General features: G+C 45.5%; 1 protein-coding gene and 1 pseudogene across 2 annotated transcripts; both read right to left on the bottom strand.

Annotated features, from left to right (window-relative positions):
• Window positions 1–642: 642 nt before the first annotated feature.
• On the bottom strand, window positions 643–5,045 carry LOC104603867 (protein kinase STUNTED-like; annotated as a pseudogene). The gene is made up of 11 exons (XR_016075888.1): window positions 4,671–5,045; window positions 3,913–4,217; window positions 3,724–3,797; window positions 3,513–3,631; window positions 3,278–3,393; window positions 2,596–3,165; window positions 2,260–2,508; window positions 2,003–2,163; window positions 1,678–1,911; window positions 1,449–1,598; window positions 643–1,190 (listed from the first exon to the last, which is right to left on the bottom strand). The product of XR_016075888.1 is annotated as a protein kinase STUNTED-like (transcript).
• A 1,247-nt stretch (window positions 5,046–6,292) lies between these two features.
• On the bottom strand, window positions 6,293–7,456 carry LOC104603626 (glutathione S-transferase U17-like). The gene is made up of 2 exons (XM_010267689.3): window positions 7,070–7,456; window positions 6,293–6,865 (listed from the first exon to the last, which is right to left on the bottom strand). The coding sequence occupies exons 1-2, from the start codon at window positions 7,385–7,387 to the stop codon at window positions 6,479–6,481; spliced, it is 705 nt and encodes a 234-aa protein (XP_010265991.1). The 5' UTR covers window positions 7,388–7,456; the 3' UTR covers window positions 6,293–6,478.
• Between the last annotated feature and the right edge of the window lie 8,929 nt (window positions 7,457–16,385).

Here is a 16,385-nt window from a genome sequence, read left to right on the forward strand (position 1 = left end):
ACAAAAAAAAATCATTGATTTGGTCAATAAATTATTGATCCAAGCGGTTGAACCATCAAACCATCAACTTGAACAATGGTTTTTGGTCAATTTTAAAACCTTGTCCTTTTTCTGATGGGGAGATCGATGTTGTGGTTATCACTTACCACACGCTTTTTTGTAGTGTTCTAGTCTCAAAAAGACTATTGTCCTTTTTCTGATAGGGATGTGATACGCTGATATGGTTGTTGGATCAATCGATAACAACTCGGATTACGGTGGTTGGCTTGCTTAGATTTAAATTTGGGTTGGGACAAAAGATATTTCAGCCCTAATATTTCAGTGTCATCACCACTATCATTTGGATTAGCTGAGGTTCTTCATGGGCTTCACTGTAAAAGCGTTCAGCTAAACCTTGCTTGAAATTGTGTAGGGAGAATGTAGGATGCTCAAGTAAAGAATTAAGGCCATGTTTGGTTTGAAGATAAAAGTAGGAAAAGGAAAGGAAAGGTAGGGAAATCTATACAAGGTTTGTAAAGGTTTTTCTCCGTTTCCTTTCTTTTCCCTACTTTTTCCTTCAAACCAAACATAGCATTATGAGCTAAAAATGGTAGTCTTTTATTTACCAGGTATTTGATTAAGAAAAGAAAGAAGGAAAAAGAAAACTAAGAAATGAGGAAACTCAGTACTGTTCTTTCAAATGCCAACTAGTCTGGTGTCTTGGTTCCATTCTTGGTGTCTATACAATGAACTACTGGTTTGTATTGTTTTTTTTTTCCTTTTCCTTCATTTCGTCCCTCAATTGTACAGATTATACCAAGAAACTACAACTCTGGTATGTCAAGTTGGCAGCAAAATTGTCTTCAAACAAGAAGAAGAAAAATAGCAGGCCCCTTCAACTATTAAGGTAGAGGGGGGGACAAGGAAACTACACTTGGTAAGCATGGAGATTGAAGCTAATCAACGCTAGATGAGCGACTCCATCGTCCCTTCAAATAGTCTTCCATGGAACTCTGGAAGTTTTGTTCCACACTGTTGTAGGATGTAGCACCATCATCTACGTCAAGCAATGCAAGGCTTGGATGCGAGTCCACACTACTTGACTCCAAATAAACTTCGTCGCCTTCTTGATCATCTGATTCTGTTGGAGCCTCTACACAGGAATTTCCCCACTCCTCAACATCTTTCACCCCTTTTAGAACTTCCAATATCTGGCTCCAAGGATAACACAAGTAAGCTTTTTTTTTTTTTTTAACTACAACTTCTCTTAATATCACTGATAATTGCACAAAATTAAAGACTTAGAGAGTCAAATGGGTTCTTATTCAATAAATAGTCTTGGTGTTGGACCAAAGTAATCGAATACTCGTACTCGGTTCTATTTTTTTTTTTTTTTGTTTGGTAGAATTTGACTAAAATTGAATTGTTCAATGCCAAATGTGGACTAGTAGTCAGCGATACATAGATACCTCGCTTAAATTGGGGCGAAGATGAGAAGACCTTGTAATACAAAGTGTAGCTGCCAGAACCATTCTCCGCATACGAACGTCGTCAAAATTTCCGGCCAACTTAGGATCCAGTAGACCTTTTTGATCCCCTCTTTCTAGTAGTGGGTTTGCCTAGAATTAAAGCATTTGGTTATACGTACAGTGTTGAGAACTTATAGACGAGAATCCTTTTTGCAAAGCAGGCTCTTACCCACATGACCAAGCTCGTTTGGCCATTTGGAGTTTGCATACCGATCGCCTTTCTTCCTGATATCAGCTCAAGAAGAACCACACCAAAGGAGTAGACATCTATCTTGTGGCTAACCTTTCCATACATGAAGTAGTCAGGCGCAATATATCCAAACGTCCCTACTACGCCACTGTGTGTCTCATAGTCATAGGGTGGGGTTGTCGGTGCCCAAACAGCCAGCCCAAAATCAGTTAACTGTGGCCAAAGAGATCAGAAACCAATATTACGATTTTCACTGACATCTGACTAATTAATCAAGCCCTGCGTTTCTGGTAAGAGGATTTACCTGAGGCTCAAAGTCATCAGAAAGAAGAATATTTGAAGACTTGACATCCCTGTGCACAACATGCCGAGAACAACCATTATGTAGATAATTAAGTGCCTCTGCAACTCCAACAGCCACCTTCAGTCTGACCTCCCAAGACAGTACGCATTTGTCTCATTTACCTATTTGATGTATTAAATTCATGTTAGCAACATTTCATGATTGAATTTTACGAGGAATAGCGTAAAGAAAGTAGGACTAGTCACAGAAGCTTATACTGTGTAGTACTTCCTCTAAACTTCCTTTGGAAAAGAAATCATATACTGAGATGAGAGCGTTGTCTTCTATGCAGATCCCAATCAAGGGTGTGATGTTTTTGTGATTCAAACTGGATATGATTTCTACTTCCAGGGCGAAGTCCTTCCATGCTTCTTTTGACGATTTCGAGATTTTTATTGCTACTGGCTTACCATCAGTAAGACACCCTCTGTATACATGGCTACACCCTCCCTTCCCAATCAGACATTCTGTTAGTGAGTAAAACAGTTAGAAACAGAAGAAGATAAAGAGAATGGAATACATTAAACCTTATAATAATCAATGAATCATTGAACCTGAGGAAAACTGAGACGTTGAACTCTTGAGCTCTTTATAGCTGAACCACCTGCAATTAGAAGAATTTGTCCTAATGAAAAGCTCCAACTCCTTGGGTAGCTCCCCCCATGCAGATAAGCAATTGCTGTTGCTCCTATCCACACAGTTACAGAACTTTTTCTTACAGGGTTTTTCTTCCTTATTGCTATCAAAACTATGCTGGGTTTTAGGAGTTACTGGGGGAGACCGATTTGGTAGGTTCATCACCCATTGGACAACAGACATATTTCTAGCTTCAGCACCATTTAAAACTTCAGAAGTGACTGAAAAAGCTCTTCGAAGAAGGGGCCAACCAGGCTTTGGTTCTAGCACATCTCCCCCAAAATGAGCAATTGACCTTGAAGTACCATTATTGCTTTCTTGAACAACGCTAAAACTATTGTATTTCAAATATTTGCTACGATTTCTTGATTCATCTTCAGAGTTTTGAACCACAATTTTTGTCAACTCTGCATGTCGTGAAGTAGTCTGCCTCTTGAATCTGGAAATACTTATGGAATAAAAACTTGGCTTTGGATCTCTTCTTAGTTCTATTAAACAAATAGAAGAGGGAAAACATGAGGTAAAAAAACATTCATTTATAAGCAAAAAAAAAAACTATCATGCTTTTGATAGAGCAAATTAAAGAGATGAAATTCATACCTGGAAATTGATTTTTTGAAGCACTTTCAAAGACGATCTTCCCATTGTGGACAGCCAGTATAGAGGTGGTTGGTGGTAGTCGTTTGGCACAATACTTGGCCACTGACACCCAACCCCTAAACAATATATATATATATATATATATATATATTACTCAAGAAAATAAAAAAAAAAAGAAATTCTTGAGCCAAACAAGTACTTTGTTAAGACCATGGTCTATAGCTCAATAAATTACCCTAGACTATGTTGCCTGCTAACTCCCACAACGACTGTAATGGCAGTACATTTTTTTGCCTCCCTCACCAAAGCCTTCCTTACAGAATTTCCCCGTGAGATATAGCCAGTAAGATCTACCTAAAACCCGAGTGCAAGTTTAGAACTAAACAAATAATTAAACCAGAATATAGTTAGAAGAATATAATGGTGAAAATCATGTTATAACATGCCTGCTTCACATTACACAATCCTTGGCAAGCTTTTAAATAATCAGCCATTGAGGAGTGCTCTTTTGAACCAGATTCTGAAAGATAGAATCATTGGGATTTTGAGTGATGAAAATAGAAGTTATAATTGCAAACAAAGGAGAGAATTTCTGTTAGAGGGAGACAAAGGAATCATTAAAAAAAGACAACTACCATTATCAGATTCTCGACAAATATTGACTGCAACTATGCGATCCCTTGGTTCAGAAACTTTAATAAGGGCCCAATTAATCAAGTCTCGACCATATCTATCCATTCGTATGCCAACCAAAACGTTTTTCTTTTCTTCATCCTTGTTCTCTGTTGCAACCTCCACTGTGGCCGTCATTATTTCTTCCCTTGTCAAACTTATGATTTCAAAATGTCTTTAGATTTTTCTGCTCCTTGAAATTGTAGAGTTTCTGCAAGTTTATCATGATTAATACCAGGCTTGCTCCTTGAGAGGATTTTTCCAATATCTGCAACAAAAGGTGATCACGATCATATCCCTTTGTATATTTACAAGCATCAAATTAAAGAAATTAAATCTATGACTCCACAATGCAAGACACTGAACGCTCTCCTTTCATTCTTTGTTGATTTAAATAACACTTATTAACAAAATATACAATTAACAGAAGAAGGGGCTCATTATCTATGCAAATTTATCCTAACAAAAACATCTCATTCTTTCCATGAATAAACAGAAAACAGAACTCCACATATCATCTCAAGGACAAAACACTAAACCTATATATTAAAAAGAGTACCAAGTAAGGAAAAGTTGAAGATGATAAACAATGCTTAACAACAGAAATCGACCACCTAAAGAACTCCACATATCATCTCAATGATGAAACGCAAAACTGGTATATTAAAAAGAGTAAGGAAAAGTTGAAAATGATAAACAATGCCTAACAACAGAAATCTACCTAAAGAGTGTATGCTTTTGTCCTTTAAGCCCCACATCCTTTTAAAAGAAATTGCCACCAAAGATCATCAGCCTATCTACTGCGACTAACATCAACACTTTGAAAATGATTAAAAGACAAAGAGGTAGGAGTTTTAACGACGACTTAGATCCATTAAGAAAATGGGGTTATCAAAAGAAAATTAAAAAAGAAATCAAAAGGAAGGATAGATAAGCTAATGAGAAAGAAAATCGAGAAAGGTAATGAAACCATTGGTTGGAGAGAAGAAAAAAAAAAAAAAATCCCGCAAAGCGTGGACGAACGAAAGAGAATGAATATGAGGTTTCCTTGCTGTCCGCTAAAATACAGCCATAAGAGTAAACCCAGAATAGCCGGTTACTTCCTCGATCGGTAGCTCCACAGATTTTCCCTCTTTTAACTTCATCTGAAATTTGACTTTTCCAAAAACTTCTTCCACGTTTCAGATAAATTATACAAATTGACCACTTCTTTTACTTTGACTTTGAGATGGCGATGGAAAAAGATGATATCATAATTTTAAAGAGCATCTATGAAACCAAAAAAAGGGAAATCTCTACAAACAAAACCCATTTTTCTCCTCTCCTTTCTCTCTTACTAAATCATCATCATCATCCAAGTAGGCAAGGCTGCATACATTTATCCCTTCCCATTGAATAAACTTCGTGCATTGGGCTGCCTTACCTATTCAAACTAACAAAAAAAGGTTAAATCTCAATAATTTATCTATAATGTGGAAGGAGGATTTTGGAGGGTTTAAAGTTGATGCGAGGTTAAAATAGTTGTTAGAAACTGAGGAGGTTTGAATAACTTACCTTAATAAAAATAAGAAAAAAACGAGATGACATCAACACCCCCACAAAGCATGACCCACAGCGCCCCATGCACATCTTAGAGTGCATTGGAAATATCTCCCGTATTTTTGTTATTGGGAGATGTTGGGGTGTCAATGTAAACCCGGAAGAAATTATACAAACATTTTTTTTTTTTTTAATTTTAATTCTCACTTTGTCAAAACTTACCATATGTAACAATCCTTAGTATTCCACACCAATAACAAAACACCCTTAAGTCGCCAGTTTATTTTTCACAAAAAATAGGGTGGTCCCTTCAAGATGGCTCTATACATATTTAGTGCCCGTTTGGGAAAACTGAAGCACGACTTCTGATTGTCTGTGTGGGGCTCTTCAACTGTTGATCAACCAATTAAAGGACTATTCACTTCAGTCTCTTTATTCCGAAAGCCCAAATCAACTATTAACCAGTCACTTATGGGGCTGTCCACTTGGGTCTCTTAACATAACTTTTCTGGAGTGCGTCAAAACTCAAACACGTCCCAAGCCCTAAGGTTATGTTTAGTTTGAAGGAAAAAGTAGGAAAAGACAGGGAAAGGTAGGGAAACCTATACAACTTTCCCTACTTTTTCCTTCAAACCAAACACAGCCTCAAGGAATGCTCTTGGTTGCATTTCCCCATCTTTATATACAAATTTTGTTTAATAAAGAACTTAAAATTGCTCGAATCCTGTGTTTAGTTACGCCTCTTTATTTGCAATGCAATTAATTTTATTTGCGCTCATTCAAAATTAGAGGAGTACAAATGAGTTGAGTGCAAATTCTCTTTTACTTTCTTTTTTTTTTCGTAATGCGGACGGATGAGGTAAAAAAAAAAAACTGAAGCAAAATTCACCAGTCAAACAAGACAAGGACCACAAAGCCTTAACTCTCTAGTCTCTCTACCCACAAAGTTTTATTACACAGCAACAGAGGCAGAGGCTGCCTAGTCTTTCCCTACTGAGTAGGTGGTGCTGCAGCTTTAGCTTTGAGCCACGCCTGAACCATCTTAGCGAACTCGATCAACCTGTCAGTTTCTGGTATCAGCCCCTTCACCGCAGGGTCTGATTTAAAGCGCTGTGCCCACTGGGCCAGATGAGGCGTCTTCTCCTCGTCTAAAAGCTTCACATCTGCCATTTTCTCCTTGGCCCCCAACCACCCTAAGAAGGCACCCAATGCAATATCGAGATAGCCAATGCGTTCTCCACCAAAGAAGGCCTTTCCCTTGCTACACTTGATGAATGCCTCTTCTAACAATTCAAGCCCCCTTCTGGCCTCATCTATCATTGTTGCCTCCGCATCCTGCCCTAGTCCTTTCCCCAGTCCAACCATAGATGGCCACCACTATATATATAATACAATGAAATCCAATTAATATTTAAAACAGGAGCAACACTCCCAAGAATTTAAACACATGCAACACAACAAAACAAGATTAATTCGAGTTGGCCGTGGTTAGTTAAGAACTAAGACGGGCAGAGTATTGTCAGCCAACGTTGTCCACCCTTTAATTATTTGTCAATTTGGGGACAAGCTTAATTAACGTACCTTATCATCAATGTAGGCTGCCCAAAAGCGTGCAATAGCACGATCATAAGGGTCAGAGGGAAGAATAGATGGCCCAGAGGTCCAGACTTGGTCTATGTATTGAACAATGACCAAGGACTCGCAGATGGGTTGATTGTCATGAATGAGAACAGGGATCTTCTTGTGAACTGGGTTGGATCTGAGAAGGAGTTCGCTCTTAGTCCCGAACTTTTCTTCAACAAACTCATAATCCACCGATTTGAGATTGAGTGCGATCCTCGCCCGTATGACAAATGGGCTTGGCCATAGCCCCAACAACTTGACCTCGCCCTCCGGCATTACTAGCTAGAGCCTGGAACAAACCCCAACTCAAAAGATTTGCTGTAAATGGAAATATTTAATGGACCATCACTAGTATTCCATTTCACATATTAATAGCTAGAGGGAGGGAAGTACGTTACAACTTACAACGGCGCATGAAGCACATTCTGCGCCCCCCATCTTTCTTTCTTTACTGGTTAGAACGATTGTTGGCTGAACGGCTGCAGCGAAACTCGTGCCCACCTACTTCTATGATGAGTTGATGATCCTTCTCCTCCGCAAAACCGTAAATGGATTGGGTTTGGTATATTTTTATTGGATTTTTTAATCCAATCAAATTACTCTTATTGGATGCCTGGATCCAACTTAATTGGATTGGACCCATTGGATGTCTAAATCCAACTAATTAATTGGATTGGACCCCAAAATCGATCCATCGATAAATAAAAGAAACGGACTGAATGCAAGTGCACGATAAGTTCGGTAGATTTAGACTCCTTCTGGCCTTATAACTCTACTGAGTATATCAATAGTTAGCCCTACCTATAACAGATTGAATGAAATTGCGCAAACATGTTTAGTAGATTCAGACTCGTGCTGATGATTTTTTAACTCTAGACTCTAGAGCAAGTCTACCAAACCGTCTTAGAGCTACCATTCCAAATGAAGCCACCTACCCACCCTGAATTGAAACTGTTTTAATTGGATAGGCCATGACTCCATGGAAACATGAATTCGCATAGTGAACCTTTTCTTTTCTATGGAGAATCGAGGAGGATTACCAAAAAGGTTTTATTTTCCCGTTTGTAACGTTAATCTGAGCCAAACATAAAATCTGCATTTAATTCAATTTTGAATTTATTTGCTTGTAATTATAATTTGTGATGTAGGGAAATTTGGCCCGACTTCGTAGTACGGGGACACGTGGACATGACCTGGCATAAGCGACAAATCAGCGTGACAGCCTGGCCACAACCCGGCGTAACAAGCTCGTCGAAGCCTGACCAAACGACTCGGCGGGTGTGACAACCCGCCGAGAAGCAAGGCCCAGTTCGCCCCAAGCCTGAAGGTGAAGCTCCCCGAGCTCCCCGTGCAAGGCGACCCGAGCTCTCCCTTCCTAAGAAGGGAGCACCTCGGCTTTTGGCTAAGTGTCCTGAGGGAGAAACACCTCGGGGCAGCACCGTCGAGACTCCTGTTCGAACTTGCTTAAGGCTCGCCTCCAGTGCGGGTACCTCGATGTACCTCGGCACCTCAGTGCAAGGAAAATCTGCCCCAGGTGGTTCGGTGTACGGTAGCTCGGCAGACTACAGGGAGATCTGGCTGACATCCATACCTACCGGATCCGGTGGCAGTGCTCGGATCCCTTGCCAGGCGGTGATCTGCTTGCCGTCTCTGAAAAGCATGACACGCCTGTCGAGTCCGTACCTTGCAGTAACAGCCTGTAGCAGCAGCCTGCACCTGCCACCCCTGCCCTGGCGGTAACGGCTAGGGCAGTGGCGGTTACGCCTGATGTGACTGAGCTCCAGTATAAAAGGACCCCAACCCTCACGAAGCAAAGGTATTGAAACTAGCACTTTCAGCACTCTTAACTCTGTGTCTTCTTTGAGTTTCCTCAAGAGTTCTAACTTAGCCATCGGAGTGTTCCTGCCGGGAGAGCTCCCCGGGAACCCTTCACCTTCCTCTTCCTCTCAGGTGTCGTCCGTCACAGTAAGGAGCCAAGTCTCAGCCAGCTAGGAGTGCCCAGATTGTGCTGCATCATTTGGCGCCGTCTGTGGGAAACGCTTCAAAAGGCCTTCCTCTAACTTCTGTGAAACTTCCTTCAAAGAACTCATCATCACCATGGCTTCCTCCAGCAACTCCAGACGCCGAAACACCCCAGAGGAACAACTCTAGCTACCCACCATCTGCATCGGGCAGTTCACCGTCCCCCTCTCCGTGGACGGGGTACCTAGTCTGAATGTGCCCCTGACGGTGCCACCAGTGACCGTTCCATTACCCTCTACCATTGGAACAACCTTCGCTGAACCCACCATCCTCCCTCCGGTGGCCAGCCAAGGTTAGCTCGAAGACCTGATGCAGTGCACGCGAGCCATGCAGGCCCAAATGCAACAGTTCCAGCAACTTCAGTTCCACCAGCAGCAAGTGCTGCACCAAGTGTCCCAGTACCAGTATCAACAACAATTTCCTTCACTCCCTCCCCGACATCTGGTTGCGCAGCCAACCAAGCCTCACCGCCAAAGTGAACTTCCTTCCCGCCGAGGAGAGACCTCGGTGTCATCCCATGGAAGGAAGGAAAGACCCCCTACCCCCGCCTCACGGTCTGTAGTTAGGTCGGGGGCCTCCCAGCCGGTTAGGCCGGTATCACCTCAGCGCTCGCAGTTCGGACCTCCGCTTTCCAAAAACCGGTTCGAAGTGCTGGCCGACGACCTGGAATAAGGTCCCTCTGTTCGCAGCTACCGACAGTCGTCCGAGCATTTCCCTGGGTCCATCGAGCTTAGTAATACCGAAGCCAGCAGCACCAACGCTGAGCCGGCTAAGAAGCAGCGAAGGCGTCGCCGAGCTCGCCGAGCTGTCACCCGCGACCTGCCCAAGCTCAGAGGCAAGGTAGAGGTGAGTTCGAGTGAGGTAAAAGCTACACCGCTTCTTTCAGTTCCCTCCCCCTATCACTAAAGCTCCTTGTTGTCCCCATGCCAAGGGACTTCAAGCTCCCCCCGTTGGACAAGTATGATGGGTCCTTTGATCCTAATGACCACGTGGACGCCTTTCAGTCCCATATGCATCTGGCCAGAGCGAGCGAGTCTTGCATGTGAGTGGCCTTCTCCACCACTTTCAAAGGAGTAGCCCACACTTGGTACCAAAACCTCGCGCCAGGTTCAATAAGGAGCTGGGCATAGTTCGTGCAAGTCTTCACCTCCCACTTCGTCACCAGTAAAAGGTGTCCGAGGACCCAAGAAAGCCTCCTCAGCATAGTCCAGAGGGAAGGAGAGTCCATCCGAAACTACATCAAGCGGTTTAATGACGCTTGCCTGCAGATACCCGACCTAGATCCTGCAGTTCGGCTCACTGCGGCCAAGCGGGGCATCGCCCACAAGGAGTTCAGATGGCACGTGGTTGTCAACCAACCCAAGACCGTGACCGAGTTCCTCGAACTGGCAGATCGGTTCATAGGGACAGAGGAGGAGATTAACCAAAAGGGCGAGCAGGCCCTTGAAAAAAGAAAAAGGGAACCGGAGCCCCCGGCTCCAAGTGACAACAAGAAGAAGAAGGACCAAGCTCGGGGGGCAAAGCCAACTCAGCCTTTTCGAGCTCTGGCAGCCGAAAGGGATTATACACCCCTCAACACAAAGCGGGCTGAGATCCTCATAGCGATCAAGGACGCCCCATATGTGAAGTGGCCACCTCGGCTTAAGGCCGATCCCAATGTTAGGAACAAAAACTTGTATTGTAGTTTTCATAGAGATCACAATCATAGTACCGAAAACTATAAGAATCTCCACGATGAGATAGAAGAACTTATCCATCGCGGATATCTGAGAAATTTTGTACAGCATAATAATAGTAATAAAGCAGGTCGGCGCGGGGAGCAGAGTAAGGAAGCTCCCGAGTCCAGCAGACAAGTGGAGCAACCGCAGAGGCAGCCTCCCGACGAGAGACCAGTCCGGGGGACCATCCATGTAATTGTCAGAGGATCAATTGTTGCAGGCTGCACCTCGGCAGCAGATTGGTCATCAGCCTGCGAGGCTGCCAGGGAAGAGCTTAACCTTCCAAAGCGGCCAAGGATGGAGGAACCGGTCTTTTTCACCGAAGATGATGCGCGAGGGGTCCATTATCCCCATGATGACACGCTCGTCATAAAGATTAAGAGCAACGACTTCGAGGTTAGGCGCGTCCTAGTCGATTCGGGCAGCTCGACAGATATTCTCTTCAAGGTAGCCTTTGATCAGATACAACTCCAAGAAAGCGACCTTAAACCCGCAAACACTCCACTTGTGGGGTTCAGCGGTGAAGAGGTCAGGCCTTTGGGGAGAGTCACTGTACCAGTAGAGGTCGGCACCTGGCCCAGCATGGTAAGGCTCAACCACGAGTTCCTAGTGGTCGTGACCCCCTCCCCGTACAACACCATAGTAGGTCGGCCCATTACCCACGCCCTACGAGCAGTAGTCTCCACCTACCACCTGGCGATGAAGTTCCCTACAGACTTTGGAGTCGGAGTGACGCGAGGCGATCAGCTCGAGTCCCGCAAGTGCTACGTAGCCACCCTCAAAGGAAAGGCCAAGGTAGCAGACGACCTCGAGCTAGAATGACCTGTGGAGCAGTTCACGGAGCGAGCCACGCCTACCGAAGAGACCACCCCCGTCCCGGCTTCGGCAGAGGATCCAACTCAGGTACTTCAGATCGGCGCTTCTATTGAGGAGCCCCTGCGGTCTCAACTGCTAAGTTTCTTACTTGAAAATTTAGATGTTTTTGCAGGGTCAGCGGCATAAATGCCCGGCATAGACCTCAGCATTCTAACTCATAAGCTAAACACTGAACTTGTAGTTAGGCCCGTTAGACAAAAGAAACACAACCTAGCCCCAAAGCAATGGAGGGCAGTCGACGAGGAGGTCGGGAAGCTCCTTGCAACCGATTTTATCAGGGAGGTTCATTACCCGAGTTGGGTGGCCAACCCCGTTCTGGTGAAAAAGACCAACGGTAAATGGCGCATGTGCGTCGACTACACCGACCTGAACCGAGCTTGCCCAAAGGACTACTTCCCACTTCCCAGGATCGACCGTCTAGTGGACGCAACCTCGGGGCACGAGTTTTTGAGCTTCCTGGACGCCTATTCGGGCCACAACCAGATTAGGATGGACCTAGCTGATGAAGAGAAAACTGCTTTCATAACCAAGTTCGGCCTGTACTGTTACAAGGTCATGCCCTTCGGGTTGAAAAACGCTGGGGCCACTTTTCAGAGACTTGTAAACAAACTGTTTGAGCCACTAATTGGCAAAAAAGTAGAGTGTTATGTAGACGATATGGTCGTTAAAACCCAATTTTCACATGAATTAATACAAGATTTACATTTAGTTTTCAAAATTTTGCGTAGATTTAATATGAAGCTAAACCCCAACAAGTGTGTCTTTGGTGTCACCTCGGGTAAATTCCTAGGGTACATCGTTAACCGGCGAGGTATTGAGGCCAACCTGGACAAAATCAAAGCCATCCTAGAAATGAGACCACCCGGAAATTAAAGGAGGTTCAGAAGTTGAACGACCGGTTAGCCGCCTTGAGTCACTTTTTGTCCAAGTCAGTGGATCGTTGCCTGCCTTTCTTTAAGGTCATAAAAAGCAAAGGCTTTGAATGGACCGAAGAGTGCCAGCTTGCGTTCGACGAGCTCAAAAGGCACCTCACCAGCATTCCAATCTTAACCCGACCCGAAGTGGGTGACGTTTTAGAGCTATACCTCTCAGCAAGTGACGAGGTGGTCAGCTCGGTACTAATAAGAGAAGTAGATCGGGTCCAACGACCCGTCTATTATGTTAGTAAAGTATTGCAGGGAGCAGAGACAAGGTACACAGAGATAGAAAAGTTAGCCTATGCACTGGTTACAGCAAGCTGAAAGCTCCGCCCATACTTCCAAGCTCACACCATCGTTGTCCTTACCAACAAACCTCTGAGGCATGTTTTGCTCAAACCCGAGGTCTCGGGAAGGTTGACAAAGTGGACCATCAAGCTCAGCGAGTACGAACTCCAGTATAAACCGCGAACTGCTATCAAGGCCCAAGCCTTGGAAGATTTCGTCGCAGAATGCACCTTTAGCTCCGAGGTCCCCAGGCCGGTGGAACACGAGCCCCCTAGTACGGGAGAGCTCGGGGTTCCCGAGCTGGTTGAACTCGAGCGCCGTGAAGTAGCAACCAGCGCGCCATCTCTCCTAGTTAGGCTAAGTGCGAACTGGGACGAGGAACCTTGGATCCTTCATGTAGATGGCTCGTCAAACCGGCAAGACAGCGGAGCTGAGATCGTTCTGTATGGACCAAGCGGTGTGAAACTAGAGTATGCACTATGCTTTGAGTTTGCGGCATCCAACAACGAAGCAGAGTACGAGGCGCTGCTAGCCGGGCTGGATCTGACAAAGGAAGTGAAAGCCAAGCACATCGCCGTCTGCAGTGAATCCCAGCTCGTGGTCAATCAGGTTTTGGGTGAGTACGAAGCTCGCGAGCCAACTATGGTAGCATACTTAGCCAAAGTAAGAGGGGCTCTGCTCAACTTCCGGTCACACTTCATCCAGCAAATCCCGAGATCAGAGGACACTGAGACTGATGCCCTATCACGGTTAGCCAGCATAGGAGATAACACCATGAGGACTGAGTATATAGAGAACTTGCCTCGGCCTAGCATTCTCAGGGGGGCAGAGGAGGTTGCTCCCGTTGTTCAAGCAGAGCCGAGCTGGATTGATCCACTCACGAGCTTCCTGCTACACGGGACCCTCCCTGCAGATCGTAATGCCGCCAGGAGGGTAGAGCGTCAGGCAGCCAAATATGTCATGATAGACGGACGACTGTACCGAAGATCCTACACGCTCCCCTACCTGCGCTGCCTGTGACCCTCTGAAGCCGAGCTCGTCCTCCACGATACTCATGAGGGCCTGTGCAGTGGACACCTGGGTGCCGATCCCTTGCTCAGAAAGCACTGAGACAAGGGTATTACTGGACAACGCTGAAGGCAGATGCGACCGAGCTTGTCAAAAAATGCAACAAGTGTCAGAAGCACGCCAACATCCATCACTGGCCTGCTGCCGACCTAAAATACCTCACTAGCCCATGCCCATTCGCACAATGGGGGATTGACCTACTCGGGCCATTCCCACCAGCAACAGGACAAAGGAGGTTCCTAGTGGTGGCAGTTGACTATTTCACAAAGTGGGTCGAAGCTGAACCTCTCGCAACAATCACGGATCGGAACGTGTAGAACTTCTTTCGGAAGAACATAGTGTGTCGTTTCAGATTACCTCGGGTGCTGATCTCCGACAATGGTAAGCAGTTCGAAGACATCAAATTTTAAAACTGGTGCCGAGACATGGGAATTCAGCAGAACTTCACTTCAGTGGCGCACCCTCAAGCAAATGGTCAAACGGAAGTCACGAACAGGGCAATCCTTCGAGGACTAAAAGCACGCCTGGACCGAGCTAAGGGACTGTGGACGGACGAGCTACCTAGTATATTATGGGCCTACCGTACCACGAAAAAGACTACCACAGGAGAAACCCCCTTTAACCTCACATACGGCACCGAAGTAGTCATTCCAGCCGAGATTGAAGTTCCTTCGCTGAGATTAGAAGCATATGATGGCAGGGCAAATGAAGACGAGCAACGTACCAACCTCGACCTGTTTGACGAAGTACGAGACCTCGCATACATCAAGGCTGCAGCCTACCAGCAAAGGGTAGCTCGGTACTATAACACCAGGGTCAAAAAGCGGACTCTCCGCGTTGGCGACTTGGTTCTCCGTAAGGTTATGGTGCCTGAGCCCGGTGTTGGCAAGCTCGGTCCTAACTGGGAAGGACCCTATTGAGTAAAGCGAGTATTCGGGGAAGGAACATACGAGCTCAAAACCCTGGAAGGGAAACAAGTACCTCGGGCATGGAATATTGTCAACCTAAGACAGTATTACCTATAAATAACTAAGTAGACGAGTCACTCTCAAGGCTTAAGGGCCAAAATGCCGAGCTAACAAAGACCCCGGTGCAATAAAACCCAGTCGCTTCTATGCCATGGGCGAACTCCAAGGGCGGACCACGAGTTTCTCAGGGCTCAAGGGCAAAAATGCCAAGCTAACAGACTCCGGCATAGTAACCTAGCCACCTCTATGATGCAGATGAATTCTAAGGGGTTAAAACACCGAGCTGATCAAAGAGCTTGACACTACAGTACACAACGTGTCGAGGGTACAAGCAGACCGGTAGATTCCGCGACGCTTAACCCGCCTTGGTGTATGCCAGAAGACAGTTCGGGCACATGCCTTACTATGCCTTACTGTCAATCACCTCGGTGTATACCAGAAGACAGTTCGGGCACATGCCTTACTATGCCTTACCTTTAATCACCTCGGAGTACGCCACAAGACGGTTCGGGCATATGCCTTAGTATGCCCTACTATGTCAATCACTTCGCACATTCAACCAAGATAGCTCGGATAAGACAACACTTGGAAAAAGATCAATTTCATTAACAAGTAAGTTTTGTACAATGAGCTTCACAAAAAAAAAAAACACAACTACAAAGATTGAGCTCGCAGGCTCGGAATATAAAAGCAATCACTTCGGGGAATCTTCATCTCCGCGCGAGACCTCTTCGGGAGCTTCAGGCTAGTCAGGGGCGTCTGCTTCCTCGTCACCGTACTCCTCCTCTGAATCCGGATCCTCTGTGGCTTGCTGAGCTATCTCATCCGTGATTCGCGAGGTGGTGATGGCGCTTGTGTCAAGCTCAGGGTACATGTGCCTTATCAACCACCTGCTGAGCTTGAACCCCTTGCGGTAGGCCTCCCCCAAAACGACATCAAATTTATCGGATTGGATGTACTCCGCGACTGCCTTGACCTTCGTCTCCTCTATCGCTTGAGTGAAGATCTCGATCTTCTCTTCGATGTCCGCCTTGAGGAACTCCACCTCATGCAGGAGGGCCTCCTTATTCTCCTTAAGCCCATCTGCCTCTGCCCTGAGGGCGTCCATCTCGCCCCTCAACACGCCCTTCTCACGCATCAGCTCCGCTTTGAGGGCCTCCATCTCACCCCTCAGCACATCATTCTCGTGCGCTAGCTCGTCCTTCTCCGCCGTCAGCGTCGTAATGACGCCCCTTTGGGCCATGGTGTCGCTCTCCAACCGGTGGATCTGCTCACGAGCTACTTTCATATCGGTATGAGCGGCGCGGGAAGACTCCTCGGCGGTCAGAGCTCGCTTCAGGTTCATCTCGGACTGTAGAGCGAAGGCATGCACGGCGGAGTTCGCCTGACAAAGGAAGTTAGTTAGTACCGAAGAAAC

The sequence above is a fragment of the Nelumbo nucifera genome, chromosome 5 (genome assembly GCF_055504915.1).
Source record: "Nelumbo nucifera cultivar China Antique chromosome 5, China Antique-T2T, whole genome shotgun sequence".
In the NCBI taxonomy this organism is placed as follows: Eukaryota; Viridiplantae; Streptophyta; class Magnoliopsida; order Proteales; family Nelumbonaceae; genus Nelumbo; species Nelumbo nucifera.